The sequence below is a fragment of the Uloborus diversus genome, chromosome 7 (assembly GCF_026930045.1).
Source record: "Uloborus diversus isolate 005 chromosome 7, Udiv.v.3.1, whole genome shotgun sequence".
Classification (NCBI taxonomy): Eukaryota; Metazoa; Arthropoda; class Arachnida; order Araneae; family Uloboridae; genus Uloborus; species Uloborus diversus.
The window spans coordinates 98395612-98422422 of record NC_072737.1 but is presented as its reverse complement, the minus strand read 5'-3'; the positions used below and the strand labels follow the sequence as shown (position 1 = coordinate 98422422).

The following is a 26811-nucleotide window of genomic DNA, read 5'->3' as shown; positions in this document are numbered from 1 at the left end:
ACCGAATAATTATTTGAAAATGTGTGTGTGTGTGGGGTTGATATTACACTAAAAAAATTACAATTTAAAAATGAGTGTATAGAAAAATGAAATAAAATGAATTATAAAAAAATTCTAAACAAATTTTCAGAACTTGTAAAAATTCTGAAGTAAAGGGGGACATTCCCCCCTAGAACTGAACCATATTTCAAACCCTGGCATAGCTTTTGAACGCTAGTAATACACATTTTTTATTTAAATTTCTAACCTGTATCTTATCCTGTGATAGGTTGCTAGTTTGCTGCAGATATTGTCAACATCTTCTGATATTGTGTCTCTTCTTTTGAGTGACACGTGGATATATCGCTTAAGGTAAGCCTTTTAGTATTAAGGCAAAAAAAAAATATTCTCACAGAGATTGTCTTTTGCTTTATTACTTTTTTTTTTTTGCATTTAAATAGCAATTTATATTTACATATCTATCATTTGGAAGAAGAGTGCCACAATACGAAGAAGTCAAATTTTACAGGCAAAGCGTTTGAAGTTGAATTTCTAAGGCAATGGGGTCGTTTCCAAAATTTTAAAAAGTATTTTTTTCTGAAATAGCATGTTTAAAAACATAGAATCTGACCATTTCTTAAATAATTTCTTTAAGTTTAATATTTTTAAAAAATTACTTAAATCGGTACTCTTTCATTGTTTAACGCTTCTGCCGATGACATCACAAATGATGAAATGCCATTCAGTGTTGCCATTCATGGTCCAAAATATTTAATTTGCATCTTTGTTCACGTGTGTTGGCAATGATATGGTTGATAGCAAGCGTAGAGTGCAATTGTAATTCCCTTCTTGATTATCATAACGTGGAAATGCGGTAGAAAGATGCGCCATAGTGCATCATTTGTGAGGTCATAAGGACCACGCCTTGTTTGAAGAATCGGACATTTAAAAAAATTAATTAAAAAATAACTGTTGGGAAAATTAAAGTATTTTCTGAGTCCATGTTATTTTCTTTGCTTATTCTATCAATTTCAGTGTTCTAACAAAAACTACTACTTTTGACTGAAGGAAGCAACCCCATTAGCATTAAGAAAAGTAAATTTGCTGTGCTCTCCAGTGGTTAATATTAGAACAAAAAATCTGTTATTACTTTCCAAAGAAGATAACGTCATTTGAAGGCCTTTAAGCAAAAAGAAAAAGAAAATTAAAAATTTCGTATTGTGGCACTCTTCTTCCAAACGAATGATATAAATATTTACTTATTCAATTTTATAGTCTTTAATCTTAGCTAACTCATTCTTCAATGCAAAAGATGTGATTGTGAGCTAATATCTATATTTGTAAAAATTATTTTCCCCTGCAGATATACTTCAATTGATTTTTTATGCTCTTATTGCTTGAAAGTTAGTGAAGTGTATAGCAGCATGTCAACAAGTGTGAAAGTGGACAATTTTTTAAAGAGAATTTTAAAGTTTCTTTCCTCTGAGAAGACGGTTTGTACACATATTTATTTTCATAACCCCATTGTTTGGAGGGGGGCAGGAATTTCTGCTCCTGGCTTTCATGATAACATGCTTTACATATCGTCGGCTGTGAGTACTACCAGTAGATAACTAAAAATCTAGAAAAAATAGGATATTACTCTTTTGTTGAAAATTTTTGTTCAAAAGAGGACATAGATATTCCTAATTAAATAAAATTTAGAAGAGGTAGTTTAAAGGCATTGAAAACAAGTCTTTGCATTCCCGAAAAATCAAGAAAAAAAAAGCATTAATTTTCCCAGTTTTCCTTGAAGCAGTATGAAAAAAATGGAGTTATTGTTATCTACTTGTAGCATTCACCGTTCATTATGTTATTGTTTCATTCTCTAGCATGCATTGAATATGTACTCTTTGCACCCTCCGTCCCCAAAAAACTCTTAGACTACAAAGGGATGAACAAGCTGTTCTATTTTATTAAAAAAGAAAATTAGGAACATGAGTCACAGGTAGCAAAAGTTACTTAGCACTAAAAGTAAATAATAAACATGCAAAAGTTATTTTGTTTAAAAATCAGTAGATAACGAGAAATGAAATAATATTTTTTTGAAATTGTTTTATATTTTATTACTACATCAAAATACCTTTAAATCACCAATCTATATAACACAATTCTCTATATGCCGCACACCTTCCCAGAAATAAGCACCAATTTGTTTCGTTTAAAAAACCCTATTTCTGCAATGGAAACATTACATCATTCCTTGCCAAATTTAATTTTGAAATTGTATTTCGTCTTTCCACTGTGATTCAAAGCTTTAAAAAGCAAAATTGTATCTTAGTAAAAAATAGTACCAGATTGTCCTTGAAAAGGCAATTGTATGTCCCAAATAATGCTAACTATTAAATACTTGGATATACTCTATTATGGAACCTGTTTATTTGTGAATGATAATTAAATTGCATTAATTGAATTTTATACTCAATTTAGTTATAACTTATTCTGATCAGTGCCAGATCTGGATGGGAGCTAGCCTAAAACTTTGCCCTAGGCAGGATTGTTCCACCCAAAAAAATCTAGAAAAAACTGCCATACAAAATATTTTGTCCCAATTTTTTCAATGCATTAAAATTTTTAAACTAAAAATGCTAATCTTAACTGTAATAAATAAAAATGTTGATTCTTTTCATTTAAGAAGCATTTCTAAATCTAAATAGCATATATACATAGTGTAAACCACAATGGGGTTGTTTTCTTCAGTCAAAAGTACTACTTTTAGTCACTGATATTGATAGACTAAGCAAAAAAGATAACATGGACCCAGAAAATACTTTCATTTTCCCATTACTTTGGTGCATCTCCACTGGCGTTCAGAATGCTTATGCTTGCTGTCTACCGCATTTCCAGGTTATGATAATTCAATAGTGAATTAAATATTGCACTCTATGCTTGTTATAAACCAGCAGTTCTGAAACTTACTTACAAACTCTTCTCAAACTCCAAATGAAGATGGCGAACCCCTTGGGTACTAGATAGAAAGTAACAAGCATAAAATTAAAAAAAAAGCCTGTGTGCGTGTGCACACATGCACACAGACAAAATTTGGGAGCTTTTTTTGTAGTTTGATAAATACTAGTAACACATTTAGTTAAATAAACACAGTGATTGCTCTGTGTTGAGCTTCAATCGACTTTGAAAAAAAAATGGAAAATAGGATATTTGTGGAGCAAAGAGGATCAAAAGTTTGACTGAAATTTTTCTGACTCAAGAGTGCATTTATCTCTATTATCACTAAATCAATAGTTTGTTAAAGAATGATCTTGAAAATACCTTTGAGGGATGATCTTTTAGATGATGCTAGCCATTCTTTCCCTTTTTTGACAATAAAGCTTAAAGTAAATTGTAGAATATGTAGTGTGAAAATTATAGCAACAAACAACAGCACAATCTCACTTCCATGTAGTTTTGACTCGACACACGAGAAGAACCGTAGCCCTTGTCGAACTCAAGTGGTAAAGAAACTAAAAATCAAAATATTTAAGACGCTCGCGTATGCTCCAAGTAATGTTTTCATCAAGTTTAATCAATCTCTCCAACCAGAAACTTCTGAGGAAACGAACGTTTTAAAATTCTTTCATCTAAGGACATTGTATTCATAGGTAGAGCTTTTTCAGCATGACTTCAGGGCTATCATTCCCAATGGAAGCGCGAAAACCGGTACTTGATGACAGACCGGTACTTGAATGACAGACTAAATTATTTAAATGAAAAATATGTCAGGAAGTATGCAAATATTTTCATGCGAAGAGTATCGAGTGTGCAAGAGATAAATGAATAAAAAAGGAGCAAAACTTGTTTGGTACCGCTTGAACGTGCAACTTCATCAGAAACAGGCATGTTGAAACTCCGCCATTAGAATTTTTTTTTTGCGAACCTCCTGAAAACCTTTTGCGAACCACCGGTTGGGAACCACTGCTATAAACCATATCCTTGCCAGTACACGTGAGTAAAGATGCGAATTAAAAATTGGACTCTGTGCTAATGGCATCAGTGAATGGTAATTCACCGGTTGGGATGTCAAATGCAGAAGCATTAACAATGAAACTGCACTGTTTAAAATGATTGTCAAAAAGTATTAAACTTCGTAAAATTGTTTAAAAAATGGTTAAATCCTGTGTTTTAAGCATGCTCTTTCACAGGGCCGGATTTAGGGGAGGGCAGGCGGGGCTACTCCAACACAACAAAGGCCTCCACAACAAAGGGGCCCCCACAATAAAATTTTTACAAAATATCCTAACTTTGACGGGTTGAAAATATCGGATTTTTACATATATATCAAAATATTCGGATATATATATATATATCAAAATATCAGATGTTTTCGAAAATATGATGATCATCTTGAACCCTGATTAGGGGCTTCCACTCCTTCAATGTCCCGGGGCCTCCACACTTCCAAATCCGGCCCTACTCTTTCAGAAAAAATATATTTTTAAAATTTCCGAAACAACGCCATTGTGTATGAAATATTTCAAGTGAAAATGGGACAAAAAAGTAGAAGCTTTCTTATGGTAAGATGCTTGTAAAAGAAAAAAAGTAAAATCTGTGACCTACTTCCCCCAATTAATTCTAATTTGAATTCCGAAACTTTGAATTCAAATTATGTTTTTCGCAATCACGAGTTGCGACAAGACCCTACTGATTAGAGTTATTGTTTCTAGGAACGGCTCCCCCCCCCCAAGCATGTCCCTCCTCCTGGGTGGTTACGTGTGTATAGTTGTGTGTGTAGGCTTATACGTGTGTGCACGTAGGCGTGTGTATGTGTGTAAAGGCGTGCGCGCGTAGGCGACTGTGTATGAGCATGCGTGTGTAGGACATGGGCGCCACCGCCCCGCAAAAGTGGATTCCGGTGGGCAGTGCTCAGGACCAGCCGCGCCGCCGCTGGTGAACGGTGGTGCTGCAGGCCTGGTCCAAGCTGAAAAAGGAACCGTAACGCCAAGGACAGTCAAATGAAAGCAATAAGCAATCGTGATTGCTCAAAAAAAATTACATCAAGTTTTAAAAAAAATTAATAAAACATGCATTTGCTGTAAGTATTAACAGCTTTGTCTGTCACCTAGCAGTTTCATTACCAAATAATGCATTTACACAATGAAAATGAGAGATAAATAGTCATGAAGTTTTTGAATCTAGAATCAAAATTCATACACTGAATTAATCATTTTCCTGCTCCCAAGATTGCTTCAAAAGTAAATTCCTGTCAGCACATCCCTGCTATAGAAAAAATACATGTATAGTACACAACCTCGATATCTCAAATCTCTCGGGACAAGAAAAAAATTCGAGACATCGAGTTTTCGAATTATTGAGGTTTTAAGAAAATTACACTAGTAACTCTCACAACACACATATGCTTTTTGCATTTATATATATACTATGGGACCACTTCAAGTTACGATCAATAAAGTAGTCTTCAATATTTTACTAGATTTGAAATTTTATAATTGTCGAAAGTGCACAGGATGAGATTTTGAAATGAACAGCAACTTCAACTTGGTTTTTTTTCGCCTAAAAATTTAAAAATTCTAATTTTATCTTGAACCAGTAGCCCTACATTTAAAAAGTTCTCAGCAGCCATTTTGTATGAGTTAAAAAAGCAGAATAATGAAAATGAGGAATGCATTTTCCGTTTTCGCTTGAAAACTGACTGACGAAAAATCAACCCCCTTTCCTCAAAGTAGGCAACATGTTTGGGAGGAATACACAAAGATTTAAAACTCTGGGGGAAACAAAGCACCCCCCTCATACCAATACTCCCCTATTATCTTGCCGCAATCCCCTATTCATGAAATATCCAAGAAAAGGGATGAAAAATGTTAAGCAATTGTCACTGGAACTGGTTTTACTACAAAAAATTGCCAAAGAAAAACAACAATTGAAACTTGCTTCTGTGCAAAAATTTTGACATATCAAGGGCTTCGAAAAATATATTTCAAGATAACTATGGAAAATACATAGTGGTTTTTATAGAAAATGCTGTGGAAGTTTTTTTTTTTTTCGAGACATCAAGGGTTTTGAGATAAGGAGTTTCGAATATCAAGATTTGACTGTATCTTTAAAATAATAATAAAAAGTAGCGACTTGCACTAATTGAAAAAATACTACTGAAAGGACAACTTTTATTCATTCTGCCAGTAGCAAATTTACCATGTCATAATTATGAGGGGCCCCCAAAAAGGATTCATAAAGGCTCATGATAAATGATTTACTTAGCTCTGGGACATAAAGAGGCTCCCAAAAATGCATTCTAACAGGCTCTCCACCTGTAAATCAACCTGTGTATTCCACTTTCGAGTCCTTAGGGCCTTACTTTTGGTTAGTCGGGCCCGTAGAGCAGGAATTAAAATGGAGAGAGCAAGTCCAATCATTGGCTTAGCAAAAGCTGACCCAAAGACCCCAAGTCACATGATTCAAAAACGACGAATGATTTTCACGTTTTGCATGAAACAAGCAAAAAAAAAAAAAAACCTGATTTTTTCCAATGCTTGCTTTAAAATTTGTCACGTAACTTGTGATCTCGGTTTTATGAATGAAAGTCTTCACTCTCTCCATTTAACTCTTCTCAATTGTCTGGCCCTGTTTGTAAATATTTTAAAATACTCGGTGAGTTTTTTTGTCAATTTTGGTCATAAAAGTTAAAAAAGTGTTTTGAACTTTGAAAAAAATCCTTCTGACTTTTCAAGTATTAAAGTACCTCCATTCAAATTAAGTTAAGGTTAAATGTAAAATATTGATTGAATACTCTATTTTTATGTATAAAGTTACTGGATACTGTCATTGAGATTGTTACTATCAATTTTCCATCTTTGTTCTTACAGGGTCAAATTTTAAGTGAAATTGATTGTTTACGAGGCTTAACTTCCAGAAAATATCCCTCTAGTCATAGATTTCAAATTCCTCAATTGTTGTCTTCAACAGATAAGACAGCTTTCAATGAGCTAGTCCAATCTATTGTAAGTATACTGATTTCACTTCAGGCTTTTAAAATAAGTTAAGTCAAATTACGTGACTGTAAGTGAAAAACATTTGTCTTACTCTGATTCACATTTCCTTTCATAATAAATAAGAATTATGATTATATTGTTTTAAAGCAAGTGTGTGTTAATGTGTTATGTACATACAGAAATTTTAAGTAATTTGTTTTGTCCTGTCCAGGAGCTGGAATTACAAGAAGAATCTTCCATTTCTTTTGAAAGCTTTTCCCGCAAAGCCTTTTGCTGTTTAATTCTTAGCTCATATTTTGTGGAAGTTTTACCAAGTTATGAGATTTGCAAGGTAATAAATTAACTGCTGTGTGCTGTTACATTTTTGATTCAAATTAAAAAATGTTTACTTTGTCCAGTTATGTATGTTTATTCATTCTCTAAATGGTCACATTTGTATTCAGAGGCATAGCGTGACGAAACATTTTGGGGGGGCACAGGCCTCTAACGTCAGGGCAGATCCCCCCCCCCCCACCAACTTAGATTATGACAGTACGCTACACACACACACATTAACAGTTCCTCGAAAGAAAAAATAGTATGTTGAGATGACTCAATTTTAGAAGAAACAAAGATTCTGTTCAAACCTGTTGGGTTTTATGCTAAAAATTACGAGTTTCAAAAAGTTTCCTTGCACTAATTAAAGCGAAGGAATATTGTTTTTCGCTCTTGCAGTGAGTATGATTTTAAAAATAATATTTATTTATCAAAATAATACGTGTTTCTTGATAAACTACACAAAATTTTTAATTTAGCAATTTAAATAAACAATCTTATAAAAAGGTTAGAACAACATTATGATTTCACAATTTATGTTTATTATTACTGTGCTTCTTCTTAAGTGGTACAACAGCCCCGGGTGGGCCGTGGCCATTTCAGAAATTCATTGATTACTGATAGCTTGTTTTAATCTCCCTAGAAAGGAAATATAGCGTGTTAGCATTCTTTTGAAAAATATTACTTATAAAGTACGGTTATGAAAGTAAGTAATTTTATTGTCGCTGCATCATTCGATGTCTTTCTTATTTAAAGGTTGAATCCGGTTCCGGGCCATTTCCTTGAAACTCAAAAGTAAACAAGAATGAAAACCAAAGTTATTCTCTTCTGTTCAAAATACTCATTAAATCAATTCCATATATGATTGTGTGTGTAATTAATGTCAAATTATGACTGCTTCTATTTATATTTCTAAGTAATAGAATTGGCTATTTTTAGCTTGTACACCCCCGATTGAGAAATATCTTGTTCTGCTATTAGAAAAGACATATAAAGAATGAATGCACGCAGTCGACAAACGTCGCAGATTCTCAAGAAAGGACTATTTCTTAATTGAGGCGGAAACTTTTTTTTTAAATAAGTAAAAAATCTTAAATTCTTGAGAATAAATTTGTACTGTATTTCACGGATTCTGGCGGATATAGTCCATATGTAACAGGTATTTGTAACTTTAAGCTCAGCATCTTTTTTTTTTTTGCATTTTTACGAATGATCTAATTTTGATTTATTTCGCAATGTATTTTTTGAAGCATTTTAAACCTGCATCGAATAGGGCTGAATTCTTTTCCTGTGCGTAGTAACAGTTAATAAGCAAACCCATCTTAGTTACAGCTCTTATTGTAAAAAAGTGGTGCATACACGTACGTCAGGGTTTTAAGAATAGTTTATCAAAGAATACAATTGCATTGCAGTTCTTTGTAATCATAGCTGAAATTCTACTAAAAGAAGCGAAAGAACCCTACATTTCCCTCAACTTAGTTTTAACTTTTATACATAAATAGCTTAAAGTTTGCCTAAAATGATAAAATCTAACAAAAATTGGAAGGCAATACTGGAGCTCGGCGGCTCGGCCCCTGTGAGCTCCTATGTGAATTTAACTCTGTTTTCCAAGTTACGTTTGTGCTACGCCTTTTATAGCAATATTTGTTACAAACACTATGTTGGTTTTTTCTCATTAATTTTTTTCATACAAAAATAAATGTTTTACAATACCTTGTAATGTCAGTATAAATTGAGCCTGCTATCGGTTGAGGATGCAAATTTTTCTACCAGATTGTCAAGCTTGTTGGGCTCCATCAATTGTGCTGTAACCTCCTGTTCAACAGCCATTAACGCTAATCCGCTTAATCTGTCCTGCCCCATAGTAGTCCTCAAATATGTTTTTAGACGGCGAAGAGTGGAAAACGATCATTCTGCGTTTGCTGTAGTGATAGGCCATGACAGTGCTACTTCAAACAGCTCCAAAATAGAAGGGATACTAGTTGATAAGTTGTGTTTCAGGAATGAATTTCCAAATTCTGATAGAGTGGGAGACAGATTGTTGAAGTTTAATTTTGCATAGTTGTGATAAAATCGGAGCTGTGTGGTGACGTCAAATTTCATTTTGTAAAATTCTTTAATGCTATCTGCAGAGGACTCATTTAAGGGATCTTTTAAAGTGAGAAGTATGTCTGAAATAACTTTGATTTTACTATAATCATTTTCAGAAAATCTCTGTCCTAAATTGAAGAGGATAGTGTCTAATCCTTGGTAGTAAATATTAACTTTGTATGCCTCTTCTGCAGAAGTAGGAAAAAATGCCGATTGGAAATTTCCATCGTCAAGTCTTCTTGGCACTTTTCTTTTCCGGTGGAGGTGTGGTTGTCTAATTTCGAAACCGTCAGAAGAGAGTTTGTTGCATACGTCCTAAGTCTCCTCCCAAATACGCTTAAAATACCCATCATTTCTCTCAGATGATAAACAGTGTAGCAGTTCTTCGACTTTTGAAAAAAAAGATGAAATGTCCAATGTTATGCTTTGTATTTCTTTTGACAGAATATCAGTCACACTTAAAACACGGAACAAAAATTTTAAACAGAATATAAATTCAAAGTTCATTACTAATGTCAGCAAGCCATCTGCTTGACTAGCTATTTTTACATCAGACGAATCATCGAAATTTCACCATCATTGTTTGTTTTAATAGAAGACGAACTCTCTGTCACAGAAACTTTTTTGAAAAAAGATAAAACAGTTTTCTGTTTCAACATCTTGCAGATGAAGAGATTTAAGTTTTAAAACTCAAGAGCAAGACGAAGTATTCATTTCAGAATTTATTCGATACTGCATGATAGCTAAATCTTTGGAGAGAAGAGATATTTTCCTTTTCAAGAATCGGAAGAGAATGAGCCTTTCTGCACAAAATGTTCAACTCGGCCGGCTTTTTCTTTCCGCGAGAAACGTCTATTATCCTTTAAAAAGACTCATTTCTGAGAACTCTTTCTGGGAGGTCAATCATGATACTCTAAGTAGTCCCACAGGGACGATTCCCTGCTGTTCTATCACTTGATGTTCCTTATTCTGTGATGTAGTCACTAACTCCCTGTTGATGGTTCCCAGGTTCCCATAACGTACCTGATACACTGTCATTGTCATACAGGTGCCGATTACAATAACTAAAAACAGGCGGAAAATGGTAGGCGGCAGCTTTGGAAGTTTGTCATACTGTTGGGAGCCTTGTGTTACCAGGCATCCGTAAATGAACATTTTTATTGCAGTCATTTATCAGAACTTTTCACATCGACTAGCGACCGCACATGTCGTAAAAGGAGCTTAAGATACTGAAGTTCTTTACGAAAATAAACTTTAGAGTTCATCTTCGGAAGAATAAAATTTTTATTAATGAGTCGCATTATGTTCACAAAAATTTTAGATTAGTATTTAGAATGCATTTTAAATTTACATTTTACTATATTTAACCCCCAATGAAATACTGTTTGGATGGGGATAGATATCCTATATAGATAATTTAAAAAAAAAAAAAACAGTTACAATCAATATCGGATCAAGTCAAGAGATGCCCAGGTCCTTGTAAATTTGGTGTCTCCCTCTCACAAGAAAATTATCACATTTTCAAAGTAGTAATTTCCAAAAATGGGTTGAAATTAAAAAACTTACTGTTTGGCTTCCCTAAAATTCTGTTGTCCAGGTTCTCGTTCCTGCAACGTTCCTGTTCCGTGTGTTAATCAGGCCCAGGTTAAAACCTCAAAACAATTTTGTGAAATTCCTAAGACCAATTATGTCAGCTTAACTTAACTTTTTTGAATAAAAAGAAATCTGACACATATATATAGTTTCATTGTGAATTAATTTATCACACGCAATGCACGAAATCAGCGGTACCTTGAGCGTCAAATAAAGTGCAAAGGAAATTCAAGAGCAGTTGTACCCTCCTCCTCTCCCCTCCTCAAATAATGCCGTTTGCATAGTTAAAATAAAAACTAATCCTTTATTTACTGTTATAATTTCAAACACATATGCATAAGAAAGTGGTTGTTAAAAAATGGTTATTTTAACATTTTTTCGACTTCAAAAATCTTACACTGCCTTGGAATAAGCCTCTTTTTCGATAACCAGTGAAGACATGGGGATTGCAAACTAGTCCGTTTTTAACAAATACATAATTAATTCAAAACCCCTCACTACTAAAATGGGCGCATTTTTTCATCATGTCATATATCGTGCCATTTCTAGTGTAATTTTTTGTAAAACTTATCGTTTCAGTCGATTTTTTTCTTGATCTGCCTCTGCAAGCGGCGCAGAGACGATGAACAGTGTGTGAAGTTATTTTTACTTTACTTGATTCTTATATGCCGATTTGAAAGATTTTGTAATTGTAACAACTCCTCAGAGCTCCAAGGCTGGGGCTATAGGAAATTTATACATTATTGCTACTTTACTGGGGAATGTCAGCATAAAATGAAAGTAATAAGTAGCCGCGTAGAAACTCCTGAGATGATTTTTGTTTTAATTTCGGGACAACAGAGGCAACCAATTTTAGTAATAAAAAAATCTGTTCAGCAAGTTGGGGGGGGGCACGTGCCCCCCCGACCCTATGCTTCTGTTTGTATTCAGGTAAATCAACTGCATAAAAGCTTGATAGAAAAGCCACATATATAACGTATCCCATTATCAAATTTATAATTACCAATCCATTGAAACTTTTTGGCAGAAATATTGATTATTATTTTTGCATTAGATATTGAAAGAGAAAGCAAGATTCTTTTATTTTGAAAATCCCTCCTTGAAAGTTTTCTGACTCTGCCACTGTGAGCTATTACCTTCAAGGGTGATTGTGTTCCTGTATTTTCATATTCAAAAATACCAAAACTCCAGTATTTTCAAAAAAGACTTATTTTCTAAAATTTAAGATATTTGAATATGAAATTGTAAATTATTTTGTTAACTTTTCTTTATATAAGAAGTTATATAACCTATATTTTGTTTAGGGTGATGCAGGGATGGTTGTGTTCCGGGTTTTACACTGGAACTCTAGCATATTTTCAGGTGTTAGGGGCCATTCATTAATTACGTAATGATCCCACTAGGGAGGGGGTTGGAAAAATCACTACATACCCTTACTTGGGGGGGGGGAATCAAACCCATTCTTACGTATATTTTCCAAGTCAATATTTTACATTAGAAATGTGGCCAATTTTTTTTGCAGAGATCATAGTTTATTTGCATCTGGATGGTAAAAAACGTATTAGGATGAGTTGTGTTTTGCTTGATTTGCAAAGAATGAATAGTGTAAAATGTAATAAAAGAATACATTTTACACTATGTATGGCATGTTTTATTTTCAATTAGTATTGCATCATATACGAAAAAATTTCGAAAAAAAATTCAGTCAAGATGTCAACTTTTTAGTAAATATTTCTTTGCACAAAAAGGTTTAATTTAATAATAGTGAATTGAATAACGATTCCAGTGATGTAAGATTCATTATTTTATTATTTTTAAATCAAAATGGAATCTTACATAAGAATGGGGAAGTCAAAAATTGCCAAAATCAGCCTTCCATAATTAATGAATGACCCCTTAGGGTCATTCTCTCAGAAACGGTCATTTTCATGTCCTTGTTATATTGTATGAATGTTTTATGATACATACATTAGGGGTTCAAATATTTTTCAGAATAGAGTTTAACGAAGGAATTAAGGTAAAAGTTCTGTATTTTATTTTAACTATGTTTTATGTGAGTCTAAAGTACTAAAATGTCATTTCCCTCTCTTGTCCCCAATGTTAGTAAAAAATTGTCAAAAATTATTTCCAAGAAAACCAACAATAAGTTCACATTTTTGTGTTTTTTATTTCAAAATATTGAATAATTTAAGTAAATAATATTCATTTAAAGATAAATTTTCATTGGAAATTAGTTTAACTAATTTTGTTAAGTTTGTCCCCAGCAGGTAGTGTCATTTCATCACAACAGTCAATTTCCTTCCCAGAATCGCTTCAAAATATTTTTTTTAAGTAAAAAGTGTAGTAATGTACAGCTGACAACCTGAAAAAATTTTGCAACATATTTGCTTCTTTAAGGTATTGGAAATTAGTTCTTGGAATCTATATAGAAGCATAAAACCAGATAAAAGTTTTCACATCCGTCATTCCCTCACATCATTTTTTACAGTTAAACAAAATAAAACTATGTATGAAAACTGAATAATCATAAGTTACTTCCTCACTTGAGAATATTTGTATATGAATAAACTCAAATTTCAGTTAGGCGTAGTAATTACTAAAAAAAAAAGATTCAAATTTTAATGAATGCGTCATTCCCTCACTAGTGAGGGAAAGTGACGAAAGCTTTTGTTGAATGTGCTTTCATCCATTAGCTCTTTTATTTTTCACTAGTGGTACCTGCACGGCTTTGCCCGTAATAGAAAAATTAAAAGGTCTTTTGGTTTGCCTGTACGTTTACAAATAATGTATGGTGAATTTTCTTGCCAATTGGCTTGTACCCATGTTACGATTCCACGTTATGATAATTTTGTATCTCTCCAATTGGCTTGTGCTCATGTTACGGTTCCACATTATGATAATTTCGTAATTTACTCGTCCATCTTATGATAGTTTTGTTCTTAAAATTGGAATAGAAAAAGAACCACATCGAATTTTCGAAAAATCGCTTCAAGGTGCACACCCCATGCTACAAACTAGCTTTGTGACAAATTTCATGAAAATCGGCCGAACGGTCTAGGCGCTATGCACGTCACAGAGATCCAGACATCCAGACATAGAGACTTTCAGCTTTATTATTAGTAAAGATAAAGATTGAAAAAAGAGTTCCTTGTAACCCCAAAAGAAGTGTCTGCAGTAATCTGCAATTTGTGCTATTATACATTGTTATTTCTTACTTTACTTTTCAAACACAAAGGTATTTATTTAACAATATCCAACATGTTTTTGATTTTAAATATGTAATACAATTTGTCAAGTGCATATAGAGCAAAGTGGAATGGTTTATTTAATTATTTTTTTTTTCATTCACTCATTTATTTATTAATTCATTTGAAGATTTTTCATCATAAAATATAAAATACTTCATTAAAAAATGTTTTAATTTTCACTCTTGTTTGAAGGTAGAAATTTTGTACCAAAAATGAAATAATGCTTTAATATAAAATACATTGTTCTTTATGTACTTTAATTTTAGAAACAAATTTCCAATTTGCTCATTTTGAAAATTGTGCTTTGTATCACGTTGCCTTATGTGTTTCATTTAATTGTATTTTGCAGCATCTCAACTCAACACTAATCTTATTTTGTATACTCCTATATACCTCTAAATTGCATTCATATCCAATAGTGGCAATATATCAGAAATTGAATGTAAATATGCGTGTGTGTATTTCTGAAAACCTTCTCAGTAATCTCTGGGTATTAAAATTGATAAATTAATCTTTTTCAAAATAGTGGTGTGGTTCAGCACTAGAGCTGGGCGATATCAGAATTTTAATACTGCGATATAATGTTTAGGTCAGTAATTTCAACATTTTATGGGGAGGGGGACTGCAAAGCCTATTACATATTACATAATTATCTGCAACAGAGAGAAGGCATAGGCCATCTTGGTGAATAAATATTTTAGCAACTTATTCTAATAATATAGCTACAGCAAGGACTCTCATGTGTTTGTGTCTGGGGGGGGGGATTAGGAGGCAGATTATAGGACAGAAACTTTTGGGGAGAAATTACTTTATAAGAATTAAAGTCTTTTTATTAGTGGGTCACAATTCTTGATGGGAAAAGGGGGCTTGTTAAAATTGAGGGGTGCCATCGCAGTTGGGGGGAATGGGTACCCCTAGTTACATCATCTGCATATTAAGGTATGCAAAAGAGAAACGCCATTGTACATCTTGAAAGAAAATATTCCATTGATTTATTCGAATACTAATAGATAAAGCAGGCATGCCCATTGGGGGGGGGGGGGGGGGCTTGATGCTGAGTATGCGATTGAAATTATCAGAGATGTTATTTAAAAAGGAGTTTAGTCTCTTCAATAAAAGGTCGCATTTTGGGAGAAGCACGATAAATTTGAGGGGAAGGGGGATTTATGCAAATAATAATAGCAATAGCAATATGTAAGAATAGTAACAGCCCTTACAGGAGGGGGAGGCTATAATGTCTTTAAAAATATTAAAGTATGCAAGCTTGAGTCAAAGTCTGCTTCAATGTCTGATGCTTAAGTAAGGGTGAGTAAGAAAGTATTTTAATTGAATGCACTACAGTAGACCCTCGTTTTACGTGGGGGTTACGTTCCACGGAAATGCAGCGTAAATCAAAACCGCGTTAATAGAGACCTAATATTAGTGTTAAAGTAGGGGTTAGGTTCCTAGAAATGATAGATGAAAAAAAAAACTTCATTTAGTGATGACTAATTGTACGTATAATAAGTTTTAATGTGTACTTATATCCATTTCTATGCATAACATGCATAAAGAAAACATAAATCAATTTCGTACTCTGTTTATAAAAAGAAGCTGGTCTTTTAGCAGTCATCAAGAACTTTTCTCTGTAGTTCTTTGCAGAGCATTAACGCATCCATGATCACTTGTGCCATTTCCATGATAGAATCTTTCTTCTCAAACAAATCAGAAAGATCATTTCTATTGTCTAGGAATGGCTAAAATTTTTCAATGTGAATGTTTTTGGTTGTGTGTGATCAATATCACTATCCTCGTTGTTTTTTTCATCCTTTGTCACTTTTAAAAGCTCTTCTTCCAGTAAGCTCTGAACTGTGTGAGTTTAATAACTTTACTTCTGGAAAGAGCACTGGAACCAATTGTATGAAATGTTTTCCAGTGGTCCAAGCTTGATTATTAGCACGCCAAAATGCCGTTTATTACATGTAATCTGCTATCTTTAGGAGTTTGGATTTTAAAAGCGGGGAAAATGTTATCTGTTTGCATTGCCGCATCCGCGTAAAACCAAAACTCATCCGAGTAAAATAAAATAAAGGTATCAAATCTTAAACCGGGTAAAACGAGGGTCTACTGTAATTTTTTTCGAATTATGCATTCAATCATTAACTCAAAATCTTTGTTTTCAACATAGCTTACCATAAGAATACGTAATACAGTAGAGTCACGAAAATCCGAGTCTCAAAAGTCTAAGGTTTCGCTTAATTCGAGATATTAAAAAATTTTCTTTTTTCCCTCGCTAGGAGGAATGATTTTTTTCCTTCGTTTTTTTTCATGAAGCTAAATTACATTTTGGAACCACACATATTTTTGTATATCCCCTGTCTAGATGTCTTAAAAGAAAAAGGCAGCAAAAAAATTTAGTACTTATGAGGTTCCTTATACAATAAATATTTAGAGTAAAAGTAAATGATATGATGTGTAAATTGCATCAGGTACTTCATTGTACGCCTATTAAGTAACAAACCCTTTTAATAACTAAAGATGATTTCTGTTATCTACAAATTAAAGGCTTTTACTTATTATAAAACTTCTTTAACTACTTGCAGTATAATAATAAAGAACGATTGCAACGGCTGTGTCGCCATCCAGCACTCTTCAAAAAACGTCAAATTTTAACTTGACTAGAGCCAAAATAATTTAACAAAAGTATATGAAATGAACTCGAGTGGGGGGGGGGGGGGGGGTAAACAAATTGGATTTTTTAGTTGCTCACGTTTTTAGTAGACATTTTTTCGTCCCTACAATGTTTCCTATACTTTGTACAAGAAGCTGAAATATATGTACGCCCTTTTGTCATCAAAATAGTGTAAAATTGTAATTGCAAAGAATTTTCTGGATAGTCCGAGTTTTCAGTAATCCGAGGTTTTGTCAGCCCCAATTACCTTGGATTTTCGAGACTCTACTGTACCTTTCTATGCTTTTCAATGGTGTAAAATATAATTTTTACAAACTTTTTCCATGACCCCAAAGAGTAGACTGCAATTAATATGTTTTATTGTGCATACTTATGCTGTAAAATACCTTTTTTTCTTCTTCATTTTATCACTTTTGAAATGATTTCTATTTCACATTTTTGATTTTCTCTTTTGTGTTTAGTTGATAGAATTTGCTGAATGTATGTTCAAGTCAGAGGTGTATGAAATCCAAATAGCTGTTCTGACATTCTTAAAGGCGTGTAGTAAGAAATGTATTCCTGAAAGTGATCCTTATGTAAGAATACAGTTTTTAACACACTCTACAATTGAACAAATGCTCAGTATATATTACTAAACTATAGAGTGGTGCATAAAAACCATATGTTTAGAAATGATTCGAAGATCATTAGTGTTTTTTTTCTCTTTTTTTTTTTTTTTTCAATCTAAGAAATATTTATTTAAGAACACTTATAAGAATGTGCTGCTTCATAGTAATCATAAACTAAAGTTTTGCGCAAGCCAAGGGATATATAGGGATTGGGGACATTAAAATTTCCCAACTTTCTATTGTTTCTCCATGAAGTAGTTGAGAAATAAGACAGAATCTACCATAAAATGACTTAATGTGAATCATACATGCTTATTTTGTTAAAACCTCAAAAGTATTAAATAGTGACTTCATAACTTGGAAAAGAGACAGATTTTAATAATTAATTACATGTAGATATCTGGTAGTACTCTAGTATCCAAGGTTCATGTTTGCAACTGTAAAAATGCTAGGAGCCATTAAACTGGTCCATACCTATGATGTTGTCCTAATTTTGTAATACAGTAAGCGGCGCTTAATGTGATAACGGTAATGTTATCATTCGCTTAATGTTATCAGAATCACGAAGTCCCGGAACTATTGGATATTAACATGTGCTAAAAAAGGTCGGATATTGTGATCAGTGTCTTCGTTTATTGTTATCACTTTTTCATAAACTTTGAATTTTTTCCCTCATTTTGTTCCTCAATCAACAGAAATATAAAGGCAAACACTGACAAGTAACTTCCGGGAAAATAATTTTCCTTCTTACCAGTAAAGCAGAAGAATTTTTTTCCCTGACCAACAATACAAACAAATCCAATCTAAACAGTCAAGCATTTTAGCTATGGAGAAAAAGTGCAATGATTTAACAAATTAATTTTTACGGATTTAAAACACTTAAACACTTTTAAACTTAAAACACTTTGACAAATTAATCATGATGAGTCAAAGCAGTACAACTAAAAATTTATCAACCATTACTTCGTAAGTTACAAAGAAAAAAAAATCGTGACGAAATCGAAAACCAAGTGAAGCAAAACGAAAATTTAAACAACTAGCAAAACTGTGCTGGAAAAGATGGTTAACTTGAATCTGCTTTGAAACTGTGGTTTACGACAGGGGTGCCTTTCTCCCCCAAGCTCGATGGCGCAAATTCCCCCCCTCCCCCGAAAAAAAAATTTCTCGCTTTCGAATCGGGGGTAAATATAACAATTTTTAGAGTGTGTGTAATTTCCAGTCAAATTCGGGGGAGGGGGGGTTAGCGCTAACAAATGGCACTTGAACTGAAATATTGTTGGATTGTTAACCTGCCTTGCCTTCCCAAATTGTACCACGTGCACCTTGAGTAAACAAGTTTTGGGCACCCCTGAATTTTGCTACGCCTTTTTTTTTCAAACGTATGAACAATTACAGTAAGAGTGGAATCAACTTTCTGGCTTGGGATGGAGTCATTACTAGATGTATACATTATGAATCTATAAAATATGAATCTTATTTTATTGTCACTTTGATAGGGTGTCCGGGGGTTTCTCCTCCGAAAAATTTTCGAAATTGTAGTTTTAAAACCATAGTTTTAGACGATCTCTGGTGATGTTTGGGTGATAAAACGTTTGGTTTGCCCTTCCCGGTAATTTTTCAATATTGAAACTTTAAAAGCACAATTGTAGATAGTTTAACGTTGTGTGAAAGAGGGCTTTTCCTTTGTTTTCAAAACTGTAGTTCTAAAAACGCAGTTTTATACTATCGGTGGTAATGTTAGGGAGAGAAGAGATCCTAGGGCTTGCCCCAGGAAAATTTTCAAAATTAAAATCTTAAAAACGATATCTATGGTTGAGGAAAAAGCAGTTTTCTGAAATTGAAGCTCTAAAATCGCAATTGTAGCCGACCTTTGTGACGTTAAGAAAACGAGTTTTTGGAAGCTCTCCCAGAATTTTCTCGAAATTGAAGCCCTGAAAACCAAATTTAATACGATTTTTTAATAATGTTGACGAGAATAGGGGGGGGGGGGAGAGGCACTCCACTTAAATTTTCGAACTTGTAGCTTTAAAAACGCAGTTTTGATAGATCTGGTTAATGTTAGTGGAAGATGAATTTCGGTGCTATTCCCCCGGCAATTGTTTGAAATTGATACTCCAAAAACGCAATTCTAGTCTTGTCTTTGATCATGTTTTGGAAAGAGGAGGAAGTCAGGGGCTCTCTCCTATAAATTTTTCAAAATCGCATTACTAGAAACGCAGTTTTAGATGACTCTTGATGATAAAGAGGGTGTAGTTCTGGCGTTTCAGTGGGGGCGATCTCCTGGAAGTTTTCCAAAATTGAAGTCTCATAGCCAAAAAAGATGGATCACACACACCATGACAGATATTTTTTGGAAATCCTCAAAAATGGATTCAGCTATTCTGCACACATCCAAAATCAGAACTCGAGAATTTTAACGGATCAAATGTCCTTCTATACATATCAGATATGGAAGAAAGTAAATATGATTTACGAAAAATAATTTAAACACCTTAAGAACAGACTGTTCTACTTCCATCAGCGAAAACCAACATTGCTGAAAGTTTTAATAAAAATCATCCAATGATAAATTGAAACAATCAGTTTAAAAATGGTAGAAAAGATGGGAGTAAAGTGAAATGAAAAATTCTTCACAAGCTTAAGCTCGTTAATGAAGAAAATATATTAATTGTCAATTGGAGGGATAAAAAATATGTTATTCGCAAACTTCAAAACTAGTTCTTAACGATTGTCGAGGTGCTAATGAATCAATGGAAGGCTAGAGCATACTGGTCAGAATTATTACAGACAATAAAACGTTTTTGATCTCTCTCCCTCTTATTTTACACACGCATTCATCATGCAGAATTGTGCTACTTCCAGAAAATTTATAAAAAATTGAAAAGAAATCAAATTGTCTGATCCAGCTTTGAAACGGACACTAACTCCATGCCGTCTGTGATGTTTCCTTCACTGAAAAAGAGACACAGTCTTTAAATTTTGGAAAGGAGTGCCAGGACCGTCGCTAGGTCAAAAAAACTGGAGAGGGGAGGGGGGTTATGCTGTTGGCGGCCCGTTAATTGTTTCAAATGCATGTTCCAATATGCAGAGAGAGAGAGAGAGAGAAGATTTGGCTTCTGGGGTTTAGCGGGGATAGTCATATTACTAGACCTTAGTACTAGCAGTATAAATTTAATCGTAAGGATAATATTCAATCAGAATTAGGAGGTGTCGGAGACTACCTTCTTGCATTATTTCGAAACTGAAGACATAAAAACGCAGTTTTAGACTATATTTTAAGTTTGGGAGGAAGGGGGAAGAGAAGGTTCAGGATAGCCACTCCCGGTAATTTTTCCAAATTTAAGTTCTCAACACAATCGTACCTTATATTCAATTATGTTCAGAAGAGGGGGTCTGGGGCTCACCTCCGAGAATTTTCAAGATTGTTATTTGAAAAACACAGTTTTAGATGACCTATGGTGATGTTAAGATAGGAAGAGGCTCGGGGTCATCGTTCTTTAATTTTTCAGAATGCAAACTTCAAGCACGCATCCCCAATTGTGAATGTGACACGTAGAGGGGGGGGTATGGGAACTCTCCCCCGGAAAAAATCTGAAAATTGTAGTTTGAAAAATGCAGTTTTAGGTAATATTAAGGAGAAGAAAAATGCGCCCCCCTCCCCCCGAAATTTTTTGAAATTTTAAAGCTTTAAAAACGCAATTGCAGACTTTTTATTTTTGTTAAAATTTAGTGCACCGCCAGTTTCTTGAAATTAAAGCTTTGAAAACGTAATTTAAGCCAATCTTCGATGAAAGAGGGAAGGGGGAGTTTTGAAGGGGCTCGAGACCAGAAATATTTCGACATTTTTCGATACTGTTGGCGAGAGAGAGATAGAGAGGGGGGGGGGGCATTCTTTCGAAAAAATTTCGATCTGTTGAAACCACAGTTTTAGAAGATTTTCGGTAATATTAATGGGTGGAGAGATTTGGAGTCTTCCCCTGGCAAATTTTCAAAATTAAATTCAATTAATGCAATCGTAGACGATTTTAAATACTGTTAGAAAAATAGAAGTTTTTGGAGATCTCCCCCGAAAAATTTTCTGAATTGAAGTCTTAACAATGAAATTTTTGAGGATCTTCGGTAATATTTGGGGAACGACAGTTTCGGCACACCTCAGGGATTTTTTTTTAATTAAAATCCAAAAGACGAAATTTATTCGACCTTGAATGATGATGAATGATTAATTGAAAGGGCGTTTCTCGGAGGTTACATTGGGAGCACTCTCACACCTTTTCGAAATTGCAGTCCTAAATACTTAGGTGTAGGCCATCTTTAAGGCTCTTCTAAACCTCTCCGTAAAATCAGATTTGACGAAATCACGGAATCTGTGGCAACACAGGGGGTGTATCTGGGAGGGTCTAACTCGATTTTTTTTGCACTGCTAATTGGTCAGATTTCATGATGGACAACGTCAATCTTTGAGTTGTTGAAAGGACAGTCGTAAATCTAAGCTGTCCCCATCGGTACTCCTTTGCGGTCGGACGAGGGCAGAGAGCTTCGAAGGATTCTGTTCCAAAACATGTCCCCCCTCCCCTCCGACCTGTTTCCCACCACGACAACAGATCGGCGTAGAACTCACGAGTATGAGGGTGAAGAAAAAAGAATCCAATTCTCCTATTCTATTCTACCACCCTTCCCACTTTTGCTTGAAGACTTTGGAACCGCGGGACAATTCTCCATTTTCTCTTTGAATCGAATTCTAATATTCTTCAGTAAAAAATAAGCTAATGAATAAATAATTAGCATTAAGTAAATAAATAACCAAAAATTAAATAATTTACGCTTTTATTTTTCTCTTAATTAAAAAATGAATTCAAGTTCAAAGGATCTCATTTTAATCTGTAATCACAAAACTAAAATCATAGTTATTACTGTGTATTCATTTATAATCCCCATTCTTCTTCTCATAGGCTAAGTGCACAATATTTAAAAAAATCTCTTAACATTGTTTTTTTTTTTTTTTTCACTTATTAAAACAGAAGTTATTGTTACCTTTGTTTGAAATTATTTCACGCACAAAATACATAGAATCGTAATCAATCGGGGAAAAAAGCAAGACCTATGGGAGGGGTCCTGACCCCCTGGACCCTTGTGTGCGCCACTGATAAATACCCACTAAGGTTTTCATTATTTATACACATGTACTAAATAATTAGAATGAAATGACACCTCTCAGTAATGCTAAAAGCAAATTATTGCAGAGCTTAGTGTTTTTGACAGTTGCATGCAGAATCAACACTTGATTTAAATCTGAGAAAAACCATGTTACTCTGAGTACAAAAGCCCTTTATCACGCTCTGAATGCAAATTGGGAATTTTACTGTTGTTTTTCTTGGATAAAAGCCTACTACAATTCAAACTTTCGTCGATGTGCCTATTCATCAACATTTTAAGATAATTTCAATTCATTGAGCGTATTGTTAAAAGAATAAAAATTATATGTTCACAAACTTTACCAATGCATATAATAAAACGTAAATAATTGAACTCTAATGGTTTAAATATTTTTCGAAAGAATGAATAAAGTGTAAGAAAGCGTACAGTGGTTTAAAATAGTCAGCACGTGGTATTTAGGAATTTCCGTATCATAAAAATTTTATTTCTTGAGGCAAAGAATGTTTTTTTCTTTCTGTTTGACACTCTCTGTTATTTAAACATTTTGTTCACATAGTAAGAAATAAATAAAACTCCTTATGAAAATAGAGTGGCGTTAAACAATATGAGTAGCATAGTATACTAATGAAAAACGTTATCTATCATGAAAGCGTCTCGAAAAATACAGTGAAACCTCCCTTAACGGACACTCCCGAATAACGGACACCTGTAATTAACGGACATTTTTGCAAGTCCCAGTCCCTCAATATAGGCCATTCCATGTAATTCACTCTGAATAACGGACACTCCGAATAATGGACAGTTATTTCACAAAAAATTTCCCTTGCGATAGTAGCACTTCCGGTTTTTTTTCTTTTCACAGAATATCTTAGTAACTGCTTGCCTAACAAAGCTTTTCATCCTCCGCAACTGATATTCCACTCCCCCCCCCCCATCATTTCCTTATCACTGTTTCTTGGAATTAAAAGGGTGGTAATGGGCATAGGCAGCGATTGGGGCTTAAAAGTTGGGGGCAGAAAAAAAAGAACTAAAAGGCATGGAATTTTTTGCGGGCATCAAAAAATGAAAAAGAAAATAAAAGTCATAATTTTGTAACGGCTAGTTTTGAGAGTATTGAAGCAGATAAGTGAAAACTGATGTCAGTCTAACAATTAACGTACGTTTTTCTTAAGATTTTAATGAATTTTGTACACAATAACTATTCAAAAGTTAAGATGAAAAAGAGGAAACTGGGCGCCTTTTCTAACTAGGGCTCTCGGGAGATGCAATTGAGTAGACCGGCACCGGTAGTAGTCGGCTTTATGGCGCCGTGGTTTCGTTGGATTGTTTAATTTTTAGACATGAAAAAGATTTGCCCATATTCAAGGTCATATTGCCAACTGTCAATCATGCAATAGTGATACTCTAGATAAAATAAATAAACCATAAAAAGTGGGCGGGGAGGGGGGTTGCTCCGCCGAATCGCCGCCGTTGGTATTGCAAAAAAGAGGTGTCAAACTGTTTTAATTGATTACTTTAATTGATTAAATGCTTTTTAAGACAAGTGTGTGCTGTCAGTATACCTTTATAAGGAAAAAACAGATTAATTACGCTTGACGTAAAATGTAGTAAACCTTTCACAATTGTTTCGATTGTGTTCTACAAAGGGAACAACAGCCCATTTTGAAAAAGATAAATTAAGTAGTTCCTCCTAATAGCGGACACCTCCCAATAACGGACAAAACTTCTGGTCCCTTGACTGTCCGCTATTCGGAGGTTTCACTGTATTTACGTGTACCAACAACTACGCTATTGTAAAAAGATTGCCATCAATCATGAAACGAGAAAAAAAATTCTTCCTAAGAAAAAGGTAGGAACATGGTTTTGTTAATATTTTCGAAAAAGATTTTCGTTTAGAGTTCAAAACTGTCATATGACAAAAAAAAAAATGCATCGATTCAATGAATTAAATGTATGATCATGTTTAATCTCGAGAATTATAGGAAAAAATAGATTGCAAAAGACACAAGATTAAATAAGCATTATTCGAAAGGGGAGACAGTGAGGCACTCAATTATGTGCCGAAGTAATTATCACTATGAGGAACGTTTCTTGTTCCCAGTCTCATTCGCTGTACGCAAACGAGAAGACTTGTTTATCCAAAGTTGGAAAACAAAGTGCAAAAGGTGAGAAAAAATTATACATGAAATCAAATGAATTGATATCGTTTCATTTTGAGTATTGGAGGAAAACAAAATAATATGAAAAGTCAAAATGCATTGATCGGGGAAAAAAAGTAGTGAGGTACTAAATTACTTGCTAATGAGAATATCACCATACTGAACTTTCTTGTTCGCAGTCTAATTTATTTTTCATGCAGTTGTGATAATTGATGAATTGTCACTGCAAAAATAAACTTTATGTAACATGAAATGAGTTCGAAAAATGCACTGTAAATTGCGAAAGTAGAGTTCTTTGATTGTAAGCATGCGCAAATGATCAAGACGAAAGTTCAGCCAATGATACTCCTTGCAATATCGAGAATGTTTTTGATATGAAGTGCTGCTGGCGTCATTGCTTTCTGGATTCTTTAAAAAAATACTTGCAATTGGTGTTTTAAAGAGCTATTTGGGCGGAAAAAAAAGCATCACTTTATACATGAAATTGAATGAAGCAAATATGATCTTGTTCCATCTTGAGTATTGGAGGCAAACAAAATAATATGAAAATTCAAAAAGAAAAAAAAAAGAGCGAGGAAAGAGTATGTGGCACACTGAACTTTCTTGTTCGTAGTCTCATTTCTTTTTCATGCAGTCACGATGATTGACAAATTCACCCTGAAAAATTCACATTGCTTTCTTGATTCTTTGAAAAAATATACTTTCAATTGGGGTTTTAAAGAGCCATTTGGGCGGAAAAAAAAGCACCAATTTATTCATAAAATTGAAGGAATGGAATATGATCCTGTTCCATGTTGAGTGTTGGAGACAAACAAAATAATATGAAAATTTAAAAAAAAAAATGATCGGAGAAAAAAGGTTGTGAGGTACAAGGGCGGATTCAGGGGAGAGTCAAAGGGCCAGCTGACCTCCTGTGAGAAAAATTTCATTATGATTATTATTAAACTTCAATTCTTTACATCCGAAAAAATGGTACATGGAATCAATGTCAACATTTTTTTTTTTTTTTGCTCGGTTCTGTAAGGTAGTTCTTTTTAGCCCGTCATAATTCAAAGAATTGACTGGATTTGTTTACTGAGGTATTGCTATTTTGATTTCTTTGTTCATTTTCAAAAGCACAAATTTCTCTAATGAGCTTAACTTTTTTCCTAGTTCTCCTCCCCCTCAAACCACATGTTGTGCGTGTCATGTGTGCTTTTTCCTACTATTTATAGATGTAATCTCATATAACCAAAGCTTACGGTAACATGACCAGCATATCTGCCGAAAGAAATGTGACTTTTGATGAAAATTTGAGGGAATATGATCCATGGCTCAGGCTGCGGCATTGAAAATTTAGGGGGAGGGGAGGTAATTTGAATGGGTTTTGACTTGGGAGGGGGGGGGAGTACTCCATAGCATATGAGACGGTACGTTCTCCTGCATGGAATGATGGGCAACCCTGCTTAACTGCTACTTTTTTACGTAGGAATAATAACCATATCCATTGAAATTTGACCCCCCCCCTCTTTACATAAATTTCTGCATCCGCCCAGGGTGATGTACTAAATCATACTTGCTGATGACAGTATCCCCATACTGAGCTTTCATGTTCGCAGTCTCATTTCTTTTTCATGCAGTCACGATGATTGACAAATTCGCATTGCAAAAATAAACTTTATGTAACCTGAAAAGAGTTCGGAAAATGCATTGTAAATAGTGAATAGAGTTCTTAGAATTGTTAGCATGCACAAATGATCAAGACGAAAGTAAAAGTAATGATACTTCTTGAACTATCGAGAATTATTTTGATATGAAGTGCTGCAGGCGTCATTGCTTTCTTTATTCTTTGAAAAAATACTTCCACTTGGGGGTTTTAAATAGCTATCTGGCAGAAACAAATGCACCACTTTATACATGAAACTGAATGAATCAAATATGATCCTGTTCCACCTTGAGTATTGGAGGAAAACAAAATAATATGAAAATTCCAAAAACATTGATCGAAGAAAAAAGGTTGTGAGGTACTAA

At 34.0% G+C, this 26811-nt stretch overlaps 1 protein-coding gene across 1 annotated transcript in view; it reads left to right on the top strand.

Moving 5' to 3' along the window:
- The window catches only part of LOC129225715 (uncharacterized protein C1orf112 homolog), a 140481-nt gene that overhangs the window by 104822 nt on the left and 8848 nt on the right, over nucleotides 1–26811 (top strand). The window contains exons 15-19 of the mRNA XM_054860204.1: nucleotides 269–351; nucleotides 1343–1472; nucleotides 6837–6971; nucleotides 7174–7293; nucleotides 17342–17455. Of these exons, the coding sequence (XP_054716179.1) occupies nucleotides 269–351; nucleotides 1343–1472; nucleotides 6837–6971; nucleotides 7174–7293; nucleotides 17342–17455 (582 nt within the window). The remainder of the gene's footprint in view (nucleotides 1–268; nucleotides 352–1342; nucleotides 1473–6836; nucleotides 6972–7173; nucleotides 7294–17341; nucleotides 17456–26811) is intronic.